General features: G+C 41.5%; 2 protein-coding genes across 2 annotated transcripts; one reads left to right on the forward strand and one right to left on the reverse strand.

The window, feature by feature from the left end:
- The first annotated feature begins 6658 nt into the window (after positions 1 to 6658).
- LOC128431185 (ankyrin repeat domain-containing protein SOWAHC-like) lies at positions 6659 to 9154 on the forward strand. Its single transcript, XM_053417418.1, has one exon. The coding sequence runs from the start codon at positions 6929 to 6931 to the stop codon at positions 8099 to 8101; it is 1173 nt and encodes a 390-aa protein (XP_053273393.1). The 5' UTR covers positions 6659 to 6928; the 3' UTR covers positions 8102 to 9154.
- Positions 9155 to 9282: 128 nt separating this feature from the next.
- On the reverse strand, positions 9283 to 18192 carry dhrsx (dehydrogenase/reductase (SDR family) X-linked). Its single transcript, XM_053417419.1, has 7 exons — positions 18040 to 18192; positions 14477 to 14584; positions 13732 to 13800; positions 12077 to 12178; positions 11780 to 11987; positions 11381 to 11588; positions 9283 to 10255 (listed from the first exon to the last, which is right to left on the reverse strand). Exons 1-7 carry the CDS (start codon positions 18137 to 18139, stop codon positions 10073 to 10075), a joined length of 978 nt encoding a protein of 325 aa, XP_053273394.1. The 5' UTR covers positions 18140 to 18192; the 3' UTR covers positions 9283 to 10072.
- Positions 18193 to 18596: the final 404 nt, after the last annotated feature.

Consider the following 18596-nt stretch of genomic DNA (forward strand, 5'->3'; position numbering starts at 1 on the left):
TGCTCTGCGCCGCCGTTTCCAACTGTTTTGAATTTGCATTCACGGAGTTTGTCCTCCGAGAGGTTCAGCCATATCAGAGGCGGAATAATAACAGTTTCTGAAACCCTACACTCACTAACTCAGGGTTACCTACTTGTTTTTGTCCCAGTGTCGCATTTCAAAGCAAAACAAGTGTCAACTCAGAGCCAGTTTTATGGCTCGGCCTTATCATCCAGTAACAGGCGGGTGCCAATTACCCTGACAAACACCAGTAGATCATACTCCGCAGGCAGCCGACTTCGACATTGTTTCGGTGTAAACACACAGTTTTACCTCATAAACAACTTTCCGAAGCTCCACCATAATTTCAATCTCACTGGAGCGAAAGTCCGGAGGCTGAAAGTTTCATCGTCTCCTCAGTCGGGGCCCGGGGAGGATTAAACGTGGAGCTGCTTGAGCAAGAGCGGAATACAGAGCGAGCTGGTCGCACGGGCACAAAGGAAGCTACTGTGGGAGCTTCCAACAGCGGGGCCTTAACTCAGCGGGACCGAGGCCTCCCGACCAGCCTTTGAACTGGTGTTAGTTGAAAGTTTCCCAAGGGTTTGTGAGAAGGGAGCCAGGCCCTGGGAATCGGATGCGAGTGTGTGGGTGTGGATGTGTACACAAGTGCATCCAGGGAGAAAGAGGTCACCAATCTGCGTATTTTTTTGTAGTAACTCTGCATGTTGCAAGTAAAAATAAGGTACAAAATCTGACGTTACATAAACAGGGTATTTACTGACTATATATAAGGGGACGGCTCCAAAAAGTATTTGAAAACATAGGAACTATTCTATCACAAGCTGAAAATACCTAAACATGGGTGCGATGGATTTTGTTTGATTTTAGCTAAATATCAACAAAATGCCTGTTAGGAATTCCTAAATCTCAAGGAAAGGTTGTGTTTTCCACACAAGAAGTCCAAAGTTCTTCACCTTCAATTTTCCTATTGAAGAAGCTGGGAAAAAGGATAAATAACCCCAAAAGCTGAAATCTCTCTGTGCCATATCGCACTATACACGACTAACAAATCCAAGCCTCAAATCACAAAGTGGCTCCATCCAGTCGCACACGGAGTTACTTGTTGCCATTTTGACAACAGGCCACTTGACTGTTTACAATCTGACTCACACGCTGAAAAAAATGACACCCAGTGTCAACACTGGCCCGACCAGCGCAGGTGAGGAGGGTGAGATCAAGGCTACAACACTGCACGCTTACACCTGCTATCCCTGGCAGATCAATGGCTGGGCTTGTTGCCTTGTTTCATCAAGGTGACACTCTCCACTTGCGGAAACGTTAAGCCGCTCCACTGGCCTCAGGTGGATTTCTATTGTGAGGTTGTGTGTGTGTGTGTGTGTGAGAGAGGAGGGGGTGAAATCAATTCTCCAAGATATTGATCAGGACACTGAACGAGGAACAGCATTGAGATTTGGCAGATCCCCCGCTTTCAGACCTCAACAGCCGTGCTCCGCCAGCCGTTAGCAAAATGAAGTGCTGCTTCCCCACTGACCCTGTGCTCTGACCTCACGCCAAATGGGGGGGGGGGGGGGTTCAGAAAGAGAGGGTGTCCCCCAGAGATCAATAAATGAAAGGGGATTGTTTCCGTCAGCTGACACCCTATAGGTGTTCTCCAGAGGGGGGAGGGGGGGTGGTCAAGGTTTGCCTCGGAAAATACCAAGCTCCAAGGGGGCGGGGGGGCCTCGGGGGATGATACACACTATCTAACATTCGGCAGCTTTGTCAACGCCAAGATCAGAAGCCCATTTAAAAACACAAACACACGGAGAGGGTACAGTTGGCAAAGAGCAAGCCCCAGAATGTAGGTTAGCAGAGTAATCCTTTAGGCCAGAGCAAAGGTGTCAGTTGGCTAGGACAGCCTAGTCACACTCAGGACACTCTCCTAGTGTGTGTGTGTGTGTGTGTGTGTGTGTGTGTGTGTGTGTGTGTGTGTTTATCACTTTAGAACACAGGACAAGTTAGTGAAGATCCCTTGTACGTTTGAAGGTGTACGTGTGTGGGCTCGTTTTTGTATCCTCTTTAGGACCCTTTTCCGGTATAATCACTGACCTTGTCAGGACCAGCAGACCTCACGGGGACCTAGGAAGCCCCGGTGAAAGAGGCAAAACGTCACTTCTGAGGTCCGAGAGTCGGGTTCGTGACCTCTACTCCCGCGTAAATGCTACGATAACTGTATTTACATGGGATTTGTGGTGATGAATGGAAGTCAATGCAGTGTCTTGACATGGACAAAAAAGTCTAACTGTAGCTTTAAGGGACAATATAAGATCCTTTTGACAGATCCTGACAAATTCAATGGATGTTTGAGGGATTAGACTTTGCTTTAGGGTTAGAATTGGGTTTAGTTTAGGGTTAGGGGCTAGGTAGTGTGCATTTGTGTGTGCGTGTGTGTGTGTGTGTGTGTGTGTGTGTGTGTGTGTGTGTCCACTGTTCAATATTAATGTGCATCATGGGGCGACGTCTTGACAATGACAGGCTCAGGCCATTGTTGGGTCAGGGACACCAAATGTCTTTGTCTCCAGCTGGAACCACATACATGTAGTTAACATGTAGTTTAGCAGCAGAGTGTGTGTGTGTGTGTTTGTGTGTGGAGAAGTTGGTGCAGGAGGCTCAGCAGCAGCAGCAGAAGAAGAAGGAGAAGAAGAAGAAGAAGAAGGAGAAGAAGCTCCTCCTGAGGCAGATTAGTGAAAAATGAACAAGCTGCAATGGAAGCGAGCTAATGCGTGAAAGAAACCCGTAACATTTCGAACTGTTGCTTAAAAAAAATAAAAACCAACGCGTCTCTTTCACTTTTCTTTCGGAGCAGGGACCGTGTTGCGCTACACGCAGGGGAAACACCGGGAGAGGCTACGTGGAGCCTTCGCTCCACGAGCCGGGTAGCATGCTTTTCCTTACCCCGCGTCTGGTCTGTCGGTTGTCGAGGAGCGTCGGTGTCCGGACGCGCGAGCGGCGAAAATCCTGGTGCTCCTGTCCGGGAGTAGGTGCGTCAAAGCCGGACCGCTCCCTCTCAGCTGGGCCGTGGAGAGCGTGCGGCGGCCATCGAGGCGACTGTGGGGAAGCCGTGCGAGATTTCTCCCAAAACAATGAGGAGCGACTCACACACACACATGTACACACACACACACACACACGCCGCCTCCAGCTCCACAGCGCCAGGCAGGAGAGAGAGAGAGTTGCCCGACAGCGCCACTCTGTGGTAGATCATAGGAAACGCAGCTGTGGAGGCTGTGGCCATGGAGCTAATTATACTTTGTATGAGTATTTCCACCTCCATGCTACTTTGATATAATTTTAAAGGCTAATATTGTACTTTTCAAACCACTACATTGATATGGAAACTTGAATTAGCAGGTGTATACTATGTACACATATCTATATAAAATTGAATTGCATATTTGTATTCTATTTTCTGTTGTAACTTGTTTTTGGTCTATCTGCTGCTGTAACAACTGAATTATCTTAACTTAACTTATCTTCAGTTAACTTATCTCATTTTATCTTATCTCATCCTATTTATATAGAAATGCTTTCATGTGTGATTTTATTGTTTTATTTCCCTCTTTTATTGTTCTTGTTCATTCATTCACACAGTCATATTACTGCTTTCATGTGCTCGAGTTTTCATGTGACATAACTCCATAAATTATTCATTTAATTTTAACCCTACCTGGTTTCCGACCACCTAAACGTTGTTGTCCTTATATACATTGTATAAAATGTTGTTTTATATAAAACTGGGCATAGTGCCATGTATAAACATAGCTACCCTGTTATTTTGAATTCAATACTAAGCCATTCAAATAATACACGAATCATATATTAATGTTTTTATTTTAAACATGCATGGTATAAGGAGCTGCAGTGTGTGCATTGCTGACTAAAAGATACCTTCTTCTGCCTCCATTTATCCGTTCTCTATAATATGTTGGATACATGTTGATGTGTATTTAAAGACATTTAAATTTGTGGAAAAAACATTGGTTGAAAAAAAAAAATTGTCTAACAACCCCAAATTTCGCAACCCCCCTTCAGTACCTCCGTGGACCCCCTAGGGGTCAGTAATGTCAGTAATAGCAATAATGGTCCACAATCCGATGCCACAATAATCCACAGTCCATCTTCATGATCCATTGCCGCTCTCAAACTCCAACACCATGATCCTCCATCTGCTTTCATCTCTGATACTACCATGATCTACCACCATGATCCTCCATCTCCTTTCATCTCTGATACTACCATGATCTACCACCAGTATCGACCATCAGCTGTCAATACGATCATGATCCACCATCACAGTCTCTGATTTTGCGTCCTAGAAATTATTTTTTTGTGAGAATCAAAGGACAAATCAGGATAAAATATAACGCCCAAGTTCCTGAATGTTTCACTAGAAGCAAGATAAATGTCATCTGGAATGTCTGCTATATAGCCTCAGACAGTGTTGTGCAAGTTCACTACTCTCATGAACAAGTTCAAAGTTCAGTTCATACAAGTAAACATGAATAGTTCACGTTCACAGTTCACCATTTAAATTCTGAACTAGTTCATATTTCAGTTCATTTCATAGTTTTAAGGTAGACAGTGAGAATGAAAGACTTAACTTGTTAAAGAAAACCTTATCCATCACTACCCCTTGCCTTTACTGTCGGAATGTTTATCAGACAGTGTGTAAAAATCCCTCAGATAATAATAAGGTGCATCGGATCTCGGATGTAGTTGCTGAGTCTGCGTCTCTGCTTTCTCTTGCCATCTGTATATGAGACCGAGAGCTGTTGTGTTGCAGGTATGGCCTGCCCCTTTAAGGAAAGTTTGTAGTGTGTGACGTAATGCACGAGGGTATTGTGGGAAAATACGCTAAAAGTGTGTTTGTAGGAGAAGTGACGGAGCACCTAGAGGTGATGCGAGTGTTGCTCCTGCTGTATATCCGAGAAATAAAGTGGCCGCATTCCAAGTAAAGAAACATCTCCTCCTCCTTCTTCACGGAGCGGTCCGGACGGCTGGTTACCGACCAGACAGCGAGCCAAGATAACCAGTGACAGGGGCGGCTCCTGGTACAGGCGACATAGGAGACTGGTTAATCATGACGTGACACATGCGATGTAAAACAATACATTAACGTCACACCATCATCCTCTAACCCCGGGGGCGTACCGGAGGTAGAAGCGCTGTGAAAAGCCCTCCGCCTCCTTTCCTCGCCCATGTTAAATACTTTGGCTGTTCGCACCGGCAGCGTAGCCAGGAAGCACCGCAGCCACACACACAAGCACATAATCTCCTGTGGAGGGGTGGCGGATACAGGCTTGCGTAGGTCAGTCACCTTGAGACCAGCATCATTTACCCCTGAACCAGCGCGGAGAAATGATGATGATGAAATTTCATATAAACTTTTTTTTAATATAAAATTAAATATAAAAAAAATTAATTAAATTAAATTAAATGGGGGGGGGGGGGGGGGGGGACTGCGCGCGCACATCCTGCGCAGAAGCCCACTGCACACATTCTGCGCAGAAGGCCACTGCGCACATTCTGCGCAGAAGCCCATTGCGCACATTCTGCGCAGAAGGCCACTGCGCACATCCTGCGCAGAAGCCCATTGCGCACATCCTGCACAGAAGCCTACTGCGCACATTCTGCGCAGAAGCCCAATGCGCACGAATTGCACGCGCAGCTTTTTTTTAAATTTTTTTTTTAATTAAATTAAATTTTAAGTGTAACATATTGCCAGCTTGAAAATGGGAATGAGTGGGATTCGAAACCCGGGTCACTCTTGTTAATGACCAATGCTTTACCAACTAAGCCACTTCAGATGATGGCTTGCAGAAGGAACTAAGCAAATGAAAAGGATGGATAAATTGTCGTGTGTGTGTGTGTGTGTGTGTGTGTGTGTGTGTGTGTGTGCATAAAATGACACCGACACACGACCCCCCCCCCTCCCTCTCCCCAGGTTCCGCTTTGCACATGCTGGTCCCATTAATGCATATGACTAATTTACGCATGGTACCTGTGCTTTCTTGAATTTGAATTGCAAAGATAATTTCAAAGGACTCGTTCTTGTTCTCTGAAAGGGACTTTGACACAAGATGACTCAAACGTACACAGTATACTTCATACTTTTGGTGGCAGTAGTCTAACTAGTGCTTTGTCCAACAATATCAGTCTCATGAAAAACAACGATGCTTTGAATCCCTTAACAAAGATAGCAGAAACGGCTTGTTCTTGTTCTCTGGAAGGAGTGAGTTAATAAGTTATTATTAACTTATAAATAAGTTTATATAATTATACTTTTATTCTACGTAATATAAAAGAAAAACTGCCAGGGACGTGTTTATGAACTGCCGTTTGAGTCAAAAGTAAGAAATAGGTAAATAAATAGATAGATAAATAAATATGGCTATGAAATAAACCCTGAAATAAAAATATATGGCAATATATATATACATAAATGGATTCAGTTCTACTTTTATATTGCGCTATATTTATAGCCATATATTTTATTTCAGGGTTTATTTCCTAGCCATATTTACTTATTTATTTACCTATTTGTTTATTCAATGATTTAACTTTGACTCAAACGGCATTCCATAGGGTTTCGAGTGCGCAACTGATCAGGGTTTACGGTAATCGCTCTGAAACGGCCAGCCATTGTGGCCCGGGCTTAAAATCTAAATGCGGCGCAAAGTATGTCGGTGTGAGCGAAGAGGTTCCAGGATTTTAAAGAAGACAAAAGTTCCTCAGGGAGTACAGGTCGGACAGGCTCCACCGGGCCCGGGTTACGGAAGTGACAACAGGTGAGAGCTCGGCATGACGCTCCTCCTCCAGCTGGGGTCTGTCCCGCGCGTCATGAGTTTGTTTGGAAAGTTGAGGAGGTGCACAGCAGCTCGGGTGAGAGATGGGGAACACGGGCAGTCTGTGGGGAGCGAGGAGGGAATCCAGGAAGGAGACGGTGAGTCACGCACCTGCTATACCAGAAATCTTAGTGACTGAAGCGTCGCCTCTCTCTGCGGAGGGATCGGTGTCCACCCGGCCCAGCCCTGGAGCCGCTGGCAGGTCCGGACAGGCGGAGTCAGACACTGCAGCGCACATTCGTGTTGTGAGAAGCTCTGAGGGATCCGGGCAGCCTGAGACAGACGACGTGGACGATGAGGGACAGTTTGACACCTGCAGTCTCACTGGCAGTGAAGGCAACAGCAGCCGGCAACACTTCATCCAGGTGATGATGGACAGATCCCCCCGGGGGGTGCGCAACATGGTGCCGCGCAGGTCCATTCACCTGTCCTCCAGGAGTGACAGTGACTCGGTGTCCATGCTCTCCTCCGTCCTGGACGAAGACAGGACTGCGGTCACTCTGGACCCTCTGGAACATGAGTGGATGATGTGCGCTTCGGATGGCGAGTGGGGCAGCTTGAGCCGCCTCCTCACCACCGAACCCAGTCTGATCCTGAGGAAGGATTTCGTGTCTGGGTTCACCTGCCTGCACTGGGCCGCCAAACTGGGCAATCCCGAGCTCATAGCGTTTATTGTTAACTTCGCCAAGCAGAACAGCATTCCGATCAGTATTGATGTTAGATCCAACACTGGTTACACGCCGCTGCACATAGCTGCCATGCACAACCACATGGAGGTGGTGAAGATCCTGGTGGGTGCCTATAATGCTGATGTAGAGATCAGGGACTATAGTGGAAGGAAGGCCTGCCAGTACCTTACTGACAGTGCAAGTGTGGACATACAGGACATCATTGGAGCTTACGAGCAATCGAACTCAGAGGACACTGACTGCAAGGACAGAGGCCCTTGGAGGTTCTCCAAGGTTCTCCAATCCAACCTGAAGCCCCTCAGGCGGCTGAACTCAAGTGACTGTGACTCTGTGGATGGGCATGGTCGAGTCAGGGAGAAACCCGTGAGGCGGATGTCTTCTCTCAGCAGGATGAAGCCCAAACTGCAGCGGCTCCGCTGGAGGACATCGCAGATTGTCCACAGCACAACTTTCCACGATACAGAAGAGTTGGAGGGGTCTGGGGAAGGCTTCTGTAAGCCCAGACCTAAGACCCATTTCTTTGGGTGAGACAGAGGCAGCACAATCTTTATTCTTGATAAGGTGGAAGATCTGTTAAAGCTCTCAGCTCCAACTACATGTATTATATCAATTCAATTGCGTGTGTGTTGCTTATTTACAAATGGTTTACCTTTTTAGCGAAATATACAGTATTTAATAAGTTTGCTCATGGACGTTTTGCCTGAGTTGGTGTATGAAAGTCAGATTAAGGAGCAATAGTTTAATATCTGCATATTCAATATGTTTTAGAGCATTGAACACTTTGTTGTAAATATATAGACATTCCAAATGTGTGATATTATTGAGGCTTGCGACAGCCACAGTCTGAGTCAGATATGGAACAACATACCGCTTCGTGTCAGAACTTGACTTAAGCCTCGTACTGCAAATGCTTCTCATGTTAAGCTGTACAACAAACTAAGGTCTTTGGAGATGAAGAATGATACGTTACATTTCTGGTCACACTTCTTCTGTGATATCTTATACGTTCATTCATGGTTTGTCAAGAAATGTGGTGTCAGTGAAATATAGAGAATTCCATTTGTCCCATATGAGGTTTCCAAGACCTTGTCTCTATCTTTGCTGTGTAAACAAAAGTTTAAACATCTCTATTTGTTCAATGTTTTCTAGTATGTACACAGTACTTGTTGCCATTTATGTGTATCTCTAAATTGTTCAGCTTTCAAAGATTTTGTTTACGTTTGTAGACGTCTGTCATTTTACTTACATCGTTGCACTTTTGATCGAAAACAAGTCTTAGAATTATATGTGCATAATATCCAGTCTGTATAAACCTTTACTTAAAAGAAGCATGAACAGTGATTGTTACAGTATTGAAATGCAAACATTCTCTAGGCACTCTTAGGCAGAGCAAAGCATGGGGATGTTTTACAAGCCTTTATGTAGTTTATTAATTAAAATGCTGGGACTAAGATCCATTGATATTTACCTGGTTACCTGTGTCTGGTTTATTGGAACATTTTAATGCTTTGTATGGTTGTTTGTCTTCTTATTAAATAAATCACACATTGTTGTAAATCTATAAATGACTGTTGCTGCATGCACATGTGAACAATATGGATAATTTCTTCTTCATTTCCTCTGCAGAATGCTCTTCGCAAGCTGTATGATTGTCTGACCTTCCCTGTAAGGAATAAAGCATACTTAAAAGACTATGAAGTCTCACCAGGTCAAATTTCCATCGTCATGTTTAATCAACAAATCACAATTGATCCATAGCCTTGTTTTGCATCTTAGCAGACATGTTTTATTTTGGTCTCCATATGTTGAGTGGGTGTCTGACAAGAAACATTGTTAGCCAACAACTGCAGCAGAAGAAGCTAGGGGGTAGAGAGAGAGCAACAGAGGTCCAGCTCCTGATCATTTAAAATAGACATAAATCTTTTCATTGTAACTCATAAACTCCAGCATCCATAGATTCACATATATTAAATATAGTTAAAATCACACTGTACAGACAATACACATCCAAACTTGATTAGATGTTATGATAAGTGCTTAATGTTGAGTGGTTAAGGCACAAAAGCTACTGAAACCATGGAATTGAAAGTTGAAGAAAAGGCAGGGAAGGGTTCCGAGGAAGAACCCATTAAATATTGGTCTCTTTGATATCTAAAATGCTAAAATGTTTAAAAATTCTTTAAGACAGAATAATTCTAAAAAAATAGAGTTGTTGAAACCCATATTAAAGTCCGATATAGTGTCTTAAAACACAACAGTTAAACGTGGCACTTGTGTTTCATCATGAGTCATCGGTGAAACTTGAGTCACATTCATAATTTTCTTTAAGGTATTTTGGCTTTTGCTACTTTGCTACAGGGACAGCGGCAAGTTTCTTTACTCGACTAAATAGGAAAAAAATTACAATGTAAACAGATGTGGATAGCCTAAACATCTGGATATTTAAGTGTTGGAACAAAATACAGTGAGGCGGCTGCTCAAGATAGCCACTCTCAAATGTCAGGCCTGCTGAAGGCCCACGAGCTCACAGCTCTTCTTCCACAGCTCTTCTTGAAGCTCAGAGTCGAAGGAGAGGTCAGAGGACTGAGTCTTCTTGCCATTATACAGGTAACAGCCCCCCACGCCCTCCATTTCAGAGGCAGCAGCAGCGTAGACGGCCACAGAGGCTCCCTCTGCTGGAGTCTAAGAAACACAGATACAATACGGTTGAACAAATTAAACCAAAATGGGGATGGTGTTTGGGCAAGCTCATAACAAAGTATCCCAGAAATATTGAACCATCTAGAGGGCCCTGAAATCCCCTATACAAGCCTCTTGAAGTACAACTAGGAACTCAAAATAAAACCTTCTCATCCATCTCTAGAACATTGTGGAAGTGGTTCGACACAAAGTTACACATGTCTGAAATAAAAGTCATGGGGATGGAAGGTGGTAGAGGGGCTTGCACGAGGACCCTGTTACATCCATTGAAGTTAATGATAACTTACCAAACAGGCCTTTATCAGACACTAACTGTAGGATTTAAAAGATTCGTAACATCTTTTAAAAGTAGGATGTGAGGAGTTGATCTTAATGAATGACACTACGTCAATCCAGGCTTTGCTAAATTAATTTCTCATCCATGCATTCTCATGTTTATGATCATCAACCACTGATCCTTCTTCTCTGAGCTGTGGAGTGACGCCATATCTGTTATTAGCCCTATTTTAATTGCAGTTTAGATATGGCCTGTTACATATTTTTTATATATAAGGAGAAATCCCAAAACTTATTTAGATTAAAAAAAGGTTAAATATTAAGCAGTAGTCGTCTTAAACCTTACTGTCAAGAAGTTCAAATTTCTTAAGATTATATTAAACATACTGTATGTACCCTTTATTTCCGTAGCTGGTGTTTGCCTAATGTTGACTCTCTTGTTTGCTGGGAAGCTGTTTACTGGTAAGACGTGCTATGTAAATACAGTTATCTGTACCTATATAAAATGTTGTAGATTATAACCTATTTACATAAATACAGATTTAATATAATTACTGCTTATGCCTGTCCTGTACTTATTTGAAGCATCTGGGGGGAAATAGTTTATAAATGTATGAGATGTCCTGTATTTCTTGAATAAACCGCCATGCTTAACTGTCCTGTACATTAAAAAATCCTGAAAAGATAATGTTAAAATCATGGAGGAATACATGTGAATCCCACCACGCTTAAAAAGAGAACATCCAAATCAGATTAGTTTTGGCTGTATTGCTTAAAATTAGTAGATATACAAATTAATTAGACTGTGTTAACAGAAAAAGTCATATGTACCCTGAACAGAATCTTGGCCACTGGTTTCTTCAGCATCTGTGCAAGGGTATACAGGTTGTCATACAAGGCGGTGTCCACCATACCAGGGTCCACAGCATTGACAATAACCGGAGAGCCGGCAGCTGACAGCTGCTCCTGCAGGTAGTAGGTGAAGAGGACCAGAGCCAATTTGCTTTGAGCATAGGCACCATGGGAACTGTAGCAGACCCTGGAGACAGAGGGGGGGGGGGGGGGGTTCAGGTTAACTCACAAGTCCTCAAACTCTCAGTCTGACAGATCTCTTTGTTGGCTTAAAAGAATGAGCCATTGAAAAACATCCATCTATTCGTAAGCTGTACATTTATTATTTGTTTATAGAGTTGGCCTGCGCGTCATGAGTTTGTTTCTTCTTCCTCTTACCTCCGGTTTAAGTCACCCATGTCCACAACTCCTGAATAGTGCGTGGCGGAGGACATGTTGACAACTCTGGAGTCGCGGCCCGGTCTTCCGGACGTCTTCAGCAGGTCCAACAGCAGGTTGGTCAGCAGGAAGTGGCCCAAGTAGTTGAGACCAAAGTGGAACTCAAAGCCATCCTTTGTTATACTCTCAGAAACCAGCATAGTCCCAGCTCCACGAGAGAACCACAAGTAGAATATTAGATCTTTTTTTCTAAGAGTCAGCATAAACCATAGTAGTACGACCTTATCATAAGCTTACCATTGTTAACCAGAACATGGAGCGGTAGACCTCTGTCTCTGAAGCCCTGAACAAACTGCCGCACTGATTTCAGTGAGGTCAGGTCCATGAAGACAAACTCAGCTGTGAAATTAAAAATAGAATTTATTAAACAGGCCATAAGATAACAAGGAATTTAAAATTAAAAGAACAATTTGAACTAGTACACCACGTGTACAGTCAACTTCAATACTCTCCATTGATCCTGGTGAAATGTCATTAGGGAAACTCCACCATTAATCTACGAGGGTGGCTTCCCCTCCGCACACAACCCCTGACAAATAAATGGACTGCATTCATACAGTGGTTTACAATATTAGACAGCGCTTATCACCTCAAGCTGTGACTAAACGTTTGAATGCGGAATACTTGGAAAAGATCACGTAGATAAATCCAATGCAGTCTATTCCAGCTGTTCTGGAATACATTTTGGGGGCTCTAGTGTGTGATACTGTTAAACTGTATTGCATTATACAAAAAGGTCCACGTCTGCTATCTGGCCTACCCTCATTGATATTAATAGGGAAGACAAAACGAGACAGTTCAAGAGCACTTCCAATTGCAAATTACACTCTTAAATTGACCATAATCGCCATGAAGGAGGATTAACTGCAGGACTGTTGGACAGTGTATTTTTATCTTGGTGTTTTGAAGAAATTGACACCTGAGCTAAAATACACATTTCTGAATAACATTTTTAGAGGAAGATACGTTATCATTCATAATGTTAGTTTTTATCTGATTAATAGATCTAAGTCAGATAGTCCCTTTTTCTTTAGCTCTGCTTTTGGTCTCCACCTATCTCTGATATATCTGTCGAATATCTCCATCCGTCATAATGGATTAGTGCAGTTATACAATTACTTGAGGCAAAAATTTAGTTTGGGTTTAATTTCTTAGAATGCGAGTCATATGCTGCTGCTTGTGGCTATAAAATCAATTTAAATTTCACAGTTTTACTGTCCATTATTCTGACTGAGATAACTCACGAGTGATAGCAACTAGAGAATGGAGATTGCTTATTGATATCATGTTGCAGTGTCCACATGAAGACACATGAAAAAGTTAAAGTCCTGTTAGTACTGTTTCTCACACGCAGTGACACTAATACAATGTGCTCTTTGTGACAAGATACTAAGTCGGCTTTGATAAGGTGAGAATTCAATCAGCTGGAAGGTTCTGGGATGCTTGTCTTCACATCACAGTATCTTCTTTACTTAGAATAAGTTTTCAAAAGGACAGAAAATCCATCCTCCCATAGTCCCACTTTGTCCTGTGTGCAGCAAATATATTTATCTCATTAAGATATCGTTGTTGAATTGAAATTCATACAAAAAGAGAGATACCAGACATTCATTTTGAATCTTATCTACCAATGTTAAATTGAAATACAATAATGGACACTGCAAATGACATTACTTTCCTTTTTGGGGCCATCTTTATATATGGTTCATTCATTATTTTTCTTTGCATCTTCGATATAGTGGGCCAGTTTTACAGGCTTCACTTTTGATATCTCGTTTTAGGTGTTTAATGCGACTGCTTTAGAAGTTTGTGGTTTTACTGCTTTGGCTCAAAACTGCTAAAATGACAGACAAAGATAGAAAAGAGAAAAGTTGAGACAGCGGGGTCATTACCTTTTCCTTCGCTGGCTTCCTCATTAATCTTCCTGACGGCGGCTGCGCCCTCTTCTCTCTCATTTCCAGCTGGAGACGATGGAGAATTAGCGAGACTGATAACCACTAACACTGAATTCCCTACTGCCCTAAGTGACTCATGCCATCTCTGTTTACAATAATAGAAATATCATTCATCTTTAAAGCTAAAAAACAGACAACGGAACTAATAGCTACAGTCACAGTGTCTGACTATCGGGGATATTTCCCGTTTCACTGGGACATGAGATCATTACCTCAGTCAGCCAGTTAAAATTAGTTTTTGGTCTTTGAAATACCCCACGCAGTGTAGAACGTGAAAATAAAATAAAACAATTATACTTCAATTGTTTCTTTGGCCTCCATGAGCCTAATCTTACGATACAAACAAAACATCTATAGGAGGGAAAAGGGACCAATCGGGAACATGTGCATCTATGAGCTTAAGTTTGAAAATGAATGTGCCAAAACAGAACATCTGTGAGCTACATCATTTATTATGTAAGAAACGGTTCTTTACATTTACATTTTTAAACAATTACAGTGCACATCTGCCGTCTTCCTCTGACGGCATTTCCTCAATTTATTTACAGTAATGAGGGGAAACAAACAACATATATTTCAAATAAAGCTGGACTGCAGAGATGTATCAACATGCATTAATAAGGAGAAGTGGGTTATATTCTGTAGACAGTAATTAGCTGACTGAGTTGGTGCAGTTGCTTACCAATGACAACATGCATGCCTAGGCTTGCCAGATGTTTTGCTGCCTCTAAACCCATTCCTCTGGTCCCCCCCGTCACAATGGCAACCCTTCCATTTTGCTTGGGTAAGACTGTGGAGGAGAGAGGGCTCAAATCAGTGTCAGTACTGCGGATTTATTATTTTGCACCAGCATACAAAAGCGTACTGTTGCCACGCTGGAAAAAGAAAAGACCAGATTAGTATCACATTTGTAACTTTTTTTTGTTTTTAATGCTGGTGGATCCTTATGGTAGCAGTGGATTACGGTGATGGATTTAGGATAGTGGTGGCCTCTGATTGTGATGGTGGATCCTGATCTTGGTGGCAGCTGACCATGAACTATGATTACAAGAAGACTGCTTGACATAAAATACTGATTCTCACATACTCTACCATTACTGACAATAACTCCCTAATTCATTCGTCATTGCTGCTCCCTTCATCTCTGTCAGACATTTTCTTAAGTATAAATGTGAAGGTCAATGTAGCTCATTGTGGACTGTGTGAATTCAGACAACAATCAGTTAATACAATTAAATCCGTTGCCCCATGACAGAGGAACATTTCCAATACTTCATTAAAATAACAGAAAAAAAAAAAAAATGAGTAGGTCAGGCAACTGTTGAAAATAATGCATCTATCTTTACTTTTACATAATTTTATACATGTGGCAGTGTTCTGTGAACAATGGTTTTTAATTCAAATTACAAACCCCTGAAAAAACTTAAAAGAAAGCAGCAAATGTTTCCAGGAGGCGAGGACAGATAATGACATCACACAGTATTAACACAACGTTATTATCATAATCACAATTATTTTATACTTCTTTGATCCAAAAAGTTACAGCTGCATTGCTGTTAAATTTTATACCATACCATATAACTCAAAGTCCAGATGTAGCTGATGGGAATGCAATTAGTTTGACAGATATTTGGTCACAAACCAATATATTATATTGACTAATTTAAATCTGGATCTGATGATGTGTACATCCTAAAGGGACCGTGGATGTGGCTAAAAGGATTTCATGGCAATGATTCAGTATTTGTTGAACTCTTTAGACTGATCCCAGAGAAGATCTGCTGGCAAAGCTAAATACAACTTTGAATGGTTTAAGTGTTGAAGCTATAACTTGAACAGCCGCAGCTCCACAGATGGGTTCTGCATTACTGTTATAATAGTAATAATAAAAAGGCTAGCTGTTTCTCCCACTTCTAGTTTTTGTACGGGATGATTCATTTAGGCTCACATACTTGGGTCCGTCTACGCGGTGCAATTGATACAATCAAAGCTTTCCCCAAAATATTACACTATTACACATTATAGAGCAAATGTTACAAAATTACAGTGCTGATTCAAATAAACACCTTTATTTTTTTCATTCCGCAAATGAAATGCAGGTCACACGGTGCAGACGGAACAAATCGTCAAAATTCCTCGGCCTATTGCAATTCAACTGTAAACCCACAGAGACTCACGAGGCTGACCATGACTTTTTCAGTGAGAGCATCCAAAATCTGGAATAGACTCCCTATAGTTATCAGAAACAAAGCTAAACCTAATTATTTAGCTATTGTCTATTAAATTAATGTTTCACATTTTGTTTTTCTATCGATAATGGTGATTTATCTTTTGCTAACAGATGAATAACGCCCCTTCTCATACACATGCAATAAACCAAAGTAAACCTGCTTCGATAATTGGGCCTCGCGGATTAGGCCTGTTTTAATCTTTTAATTTCCATGGTATTTCAGGAATCTGGTAATTGTTGAAAGTCTGTAATAAATTGATGAAGAGGCCAAAACCATAATAATGAATTTGAGGTACATTTATCTAAAGCTCTATTTTAAAATCTATGACATTTAAGAGTTCAACTTTGACCCATAACAGTAATTTACAACACAAATTTGGAACGCACCATAATGCCCCTTTGTTCCTGGATTCCTTGTAAGATTAGGACTTTAAAAAACCCATTTCACCACAAGGAGGCACAATTGGCTCTTTGTCTTCAAGTGTAATTCATTAGCAACTTCTCACTCTACCATCACATGATTTAACACAAACTTTCCTTTTGGTGGATTGCTCAGAATACAAACCAAATAGTCAAAACAGTAACAATGAAAACACTGTTCCTTCCGGAGCTAGTTTAAGTGCATGAAGAACATTATAAAGAGGGAGTTGTTTGTTATTTAGAGGCAGTTGTTCCATTATTTTAACAAGAAGATATGAAGTAAAAGGTACAGTGAGAAGGATTAAATGCTGTGGTCTTAAGCGGATTGTACAAGTTAAACTTAAAATGAGCAAATTCTGATAAAAGCTCTAGAGAAGTAAATAAACAATGAATTTAGATCATTTTATCAAATTTTTACTTCAATTTTCAAGGTTTATCTGTGTTTTTGCTCATATTTGGAGATTCAAGATTTCAGAAGGGATGGAAATCTGAGGGGGAGATGAGTGGATGGCTGGATGACATTGTAACTCTAGCTTAACTACAGGAGCTGGCCGATAAGACTGGACGTTCAGTAGGACAAAGACAAAGGCATTTCCTGGGGGATATAACAGAGCTGAAGGGGGGGGCTGATATTGTGCCTCTTCTTAGTCAGGACTCAAAGTTGAAGATTAAGAGAAAAATGGCAATGTGACTCACACAAGATTGTATTATTTTGGATGTGTTTCCAGGATAAAGCTCGACAAATCCACTTAGAAATTAGGAAAAAAACAAAAATGCAGAACTCAAGGACATAGCACATTATTTAAATGAAAAAAATAGAAATCCCATTTGAGTCAGGCTTTACTTGAATGATTTCAGACAGTTTCATCATATTTTCTTGGATTCTATAGGCATGCACAAACACACACTGATTATATTGATACACTCGTATTGACTTCAGAGAGTAAACATGTTGTGAAACTACACTAAAATTGAAGCAAATTGCTTACGATGCAATAACTATGTTGGAGAACCTGGTGGCTGATGATGCCGTCTCTCGGGTGAGTTCAATCCTAGGCAAGGATTTCAGCCACCAAAGAAAGTATGTTGTGACAGAGATGACAGCAATGACACTGTTGTACCGATGTAGATTAGGTTTGTTTTACTATGACTTTTGACCTTAGGTCTGTAAGAAATTAATAAAAATAGGATTCTGTAGGTTAATGGTAACAGTCACTGGCTGGTGGACACGTGATTTAAGTAACTAATTTGTAACTACGGCTAACCATGCCTCTGTCATTCAAAAATATTAATCTGACCAACAAAAGGGGTGAAGTGCAACCTTTTGTTTTGTAGTACAATTACTGAAGTAAAGCAAAACAACAACAAAAAGGCATATTGAGCATTCCAGTCTAAGTCAATTGAGACACAAATAAGAAATAGATCTAAACTGACCCATGCCAAAAAAAATATATACATTTTCCAAACTCTCTACAGCAGCTCCTTACTTCAGACATACCAAATACTAAATCAGGAGTTATGGGATGCAAACGGATAATACGTTAAAATAATACAATCGACTAAATCAACGTGTAGGGAATGGAAATGAACCTGACCTGGTAACGTGAAAGATCTGTTGAACATCTGATAAATAAGAACTTTAACGCCGCACAAATAAAATCGGAGAAGAGTCACCAGCACCGCCTGTAGCCACATTCTTCTGCTTCCGAGTTCCACTGTGTTGCACTTTAAAGTGTCCGGGTCGCCGTCTGGACTGGTTATGGTGCTCTCTCTCCACGGGTCCGCCCGTGTAAAGAAAAAAGAAAGTCCGCCCCGTCCGCCCTCAAGACTACGTCACAAGATACTATAAATCAATGCATTTATAAGTTTACATGGTGAATTCGACTAATTTTTTTTTTCTTTCCAATTTGTGACTTCCGGGATTTTTCGAGATCTGTATTACACATTAGATCAGCCCTCTCTGTAATCCCGTAAAATGCTTTCTAACCATACCTGCAGAAAGAACGGAGATATCATACTCAAAAGTATGATTCTGCCCTATTCGATAATCTGGGAAAGGTCGCTTTTTAATCTGGGACACTTGAATTTTTTTTTTTTTGTTTTTAAAACACACACTATCATCTTGCTTTTTCCAGCCAAGCTAAATATTACC

The sequence above is a fragment of the Pleuronectes platessa genome, chromosome 24, assembly GCF_947347685.1.
Source record: "Pleuronectes platessa chromosome 24, fPlePla1.1, whole genome shotgun sequence".
NCBI lineage: Eukaryota > Metazoa > Chordata > Actinopteri > Pleuronectiformes > Pleuronectidae > Pleuronectes > Pleuronectes platessa.

Coding starts and splice junctions, on each gene's coding strand:
- LOC128431185 (XM_053417418.1), top strand. CDS start 6,929: ATGGGGAACACGGGCAGTCTGTGGGGAGCGAGGAGGGAATCCAGGAAG.
- dhrsx (XM_053417419.1), bottom strand. CDS start 18,139: ATGTGGCTACAGGCGGTGCTGGTGACTCTTCTCCGATTTTATTTGTGC. Junction 13,801..14,476: donor AGGCATGCATGTTGTCATTG/GTAAGCAACTGC, acceptor CATCGTCTCCAG/CTGGAAATGAGAGAGAAGAG. Junction 12,179..13,731: donor GGAAGCCAGCGAAGGAAAAG/GTAATGACCCCG, acceptor TTAATTTCACAG/CTGAGTTTGTCTTCATGGAC.